This window comes from Manis javanica, chromosome 2 (assembly GCF_040802235.1).
Source record: "Manis javanica isolate MJ-LG chromosome 2, MJ_LKY, whole genome shotgun sequence".
Lineage (NCBI taxonomy): Eukaryota > Metazoa > Chordata > Mammalia > Pholidota > Manidae > Manis > Manis javanica.
Genome location: NC_133157.1, coordinates 44681328 through 44684357, shown reverse-complemented (window position 1 = coordinate 44684357; position 3030 = coordinate 44681328). Strand labels below are relative to the sequence as shown.

The 3030-nt window shown below is 41.4% G+C and overlaps 1 protein-coding gene across 1 annotated transcript; it reads right to left on the bottom strand.

Moving 5' to 3' along the window:
• Window positions 1-266: 266 nt before the first annotated feature.
• IZUMO3 (IZUMO family member 3) lies at window positions 267-2686 on the bottom strand. The gene is given in 9 exon segments (XM_017666344.3): window positions 267-402; window positions 715-805; window positions 1223-1303; window positions 1781-1798; window positions 2019-2039; window positions 2042-2092; window positions 2238-2312; window positions 2456-2557; window positions 2560-2686. Coding segments are annotated over 9 exon segments (702 nt in total).
• Window positions 2687-3030: the final 344 nt, after the last annotated feature.

Genomic DNA, 3030 nt, shown 5'->3' with positions numbered 1-3030 from the left:
TACCAATCATGCATTTTTTATTATTGTGCAGTGTAACATCTTTTATGTGCACTGCAAAACACCAGCATTACTTTCTGTACAACTCCAGATAAATCATTTGCTCTTTCATAGCTTCCATTGCCCCAGGATATCAATAAGGTTCTTTACTAGAGAAACTCTAAATACTACAACTTCATGACCACAAAAGAGATTAATTCCCAGTTTTCTACTCTGAGTCAACACTTAAGAGAATCATGGAAGACCTCCGGTCTGTGTCTACATATTTATTACCTGCTTCCAAAATAGTCTTTCTCCTTCTCATCTGTCATCCCCATTAAGTCTTCAAGTTTCATCTCCAAATATTTCCTTAATGACCTTCCTATAGCCTTCATTTTCCTCCGATGAGAGACACAAATATGGAATCTAGAGAAACAAGATAACCCAAACTTCAAATTAGTAGCCCAGCTCTTTAAAATCATTATGCAGTTGTTTTTTCCTTCCTATTCTGGATACTTCTCCAAGAGTTTTCCTTATACTTCATTGTACCTCCTCCACTTTCTATGTTCCAACTTTTCATTCCATTAAACTTGCATCCATTTCATTCCTATCAGTATAATATATCACATTTTGAAATTACTTCTTTCTCTTTATTTCCACTAAAAGGGAAAAGTTTGGGCAATTTCTTGGCAGAAGGAATGCTTGAACTGTTATTAGTTTGGGGGAAGGAAAACTCACAGTAACAAAGCACTTCCCAATATTATAGCTACTGCTAGCAATATCAGAAAGAGTGCAGTCTCTCGAATCTCAATCTTCCTTGAATCTTCTTCTGGAAAGAGAAGGGGGGAAAAAGTGAGTTTTGGGGAAGAAAAATAGAAACTTGAGAACTTTATCCATAAGAGAAGTTTCTTTTCAACCTCAATCTTTTCTGCTTACCACTTCCATGACCATTTCTGTTTATTCTGATCTTTATTACTCTTAGACCCTTGACTCTACAGGACTTGTAACCTCACTGCCCCAAATTCCTCCATCGATAGTCCAGCCTTTGCATTTTGCAACCCTTCAGTTCATCCAGTGCCCAATAATTCACACTGGGGCAAAATTTGCCCAAGATTTTAGCTCTTATTTATAACACTGGCATGACGTGCATAGAAGGCTCTCAACAAATATTTGTTGAATAAATCAATGAATAACCCAATACATAGATCCCTAGCCCCTTAAAATCCCACACCACAGTTTTTGTTACCTCTACAATACTCTCCTGTGAAGCATTGGGTGTTGATGCAAAGGCAGGTCCAGCAGTCCAGGACAGGACCTTCAGTAACAACTGATGAAGAAGAAAGACACTTGGAAGGAAGCGATGGCAAGGAGTTTCCTTAGCTCAGGTATCAAATATGGATTCGATCTTAATCAAATATTGATTAGGTCTCAGGCATTTTTAAGATTCTTTAAAGTTATATTGCTGTGAACTAATTCTCCCCCTAGCAATCAAGTTTCTTGATAGGTCAATACCTTCTATAACTTAAGACTTGTGGGGAAGAAGTGGAAAAAATGATTCCTCACCTTATATTTTCACTATGGGTTGTGAACTATACTTTTGAAAGCTTCTGAGCACCTCCAAAATCTGTGGGTTATCTGAGACTTCCTAAGCTACATTTTGTCAGATATCATTGACATTCCCCCTTGTAACTGCAGCTCTAGGAATTGGGTTCCCTATGACAGTGGGAGAGGTAGGGCCATGTAGAGTGGGGGAACTGGGAAAATATGGACTGAAACCTCAAAGTGTCGCATGTAGTGTACTTACCACAGTCTTCAGAACAAGCTAAAAGAGAATCAGGAAGTTCTAATGAGCTTAGAATCCATGTACAGTTTGCCATATTTAGACCCAAGTCTCTTTATTTGGTTGCCCATTAATTTTCAGCCATTCCTCCACCCATTCTAAGTCACTATAGTATGAAACCACATTCCCCTATCTCACCCCTCATATCCTATTCCTTTAAATTCACATAATTTTAGTTTGTTAGATAGATATCTTTTATTACCAATTTCAGAGAAGTTCTTCTAGATTCCAGGTTTTGGCGAACATCAAGAAGCTTGCCTTGAAGGATAAACGCACCTAAGAGGGTGGAAGGGATATCAGAAAATAGGGGTGGCTGTTCCCTTCAGAGTCTAATACAAATTATTTTGCTTTGTTTTCCCCAGTGAAGTTTCCTCATACCTGCCTGGGCAGTAAATGTTTTAACATTGAAATAGTACCTCACCTTCCCATGTTTCCTTGCCCAGTTTGTAAAATTCATTCTTCAGCCATGTTCTCAACTTGACAGCGTTTTGAACATCTAAAGAGAAGGGGTAAAGGTACATGTTAGGGGACAGGTACATCTATGGAGGAAATTCTGTGGACCCAGGTGCTCTCCTACCTCCCTTCTCCCTTTAACCTCCCCTCTCCCCACCAACCTCTCAAGATCTACGCTTCCCCTACCCAGTACCCAAAGCATCTTGTTACTCTGGGAGACCTTGAAGCTTAAACGGATCATCCCCTTAATCTGCCGTTCAAGTAGGTGAGTTTGGCCAGGGACTTTGAGGGTACCAGCTTTGCCAGCAATGACTTAACATCCTCAGTGAACTTGGGGTCACATTCCAAGCAGCCTGTGACCTCATGGAAGGCTGCCAGGAACAGGGGCAAGAGCAGGAGCAACCACAGGTCTCCCATTTTCTTGCCCCAGCCACCCTCGCCCCAACAGCAGGTTGTCCTGGCAACTAGTTCACCCAGCTCCCTTTCCTCCAAACATCCAGGAACCAGTGCCTCGTCCCGGATAGTCTGACTCCACCTTCCCCTCCATTTCCATCCCACTTTTAGGCAACCTCATTTCCCTAAGGGTCTTTAGCTTTCTGACTTTTATCCTTCATTATGGAGAGAGGGAACTGCAGGTGGGGAGCAGATTCCTGAGTTCTGAGTGCAGAGCACAGAGAGACAGAGGGAGGTCTTGAGCTCACACAGGCAGGGTTCCATTCAGGGAGATATTCTGCAAAAAGCATTTCTTTAGGTCTCTTCCT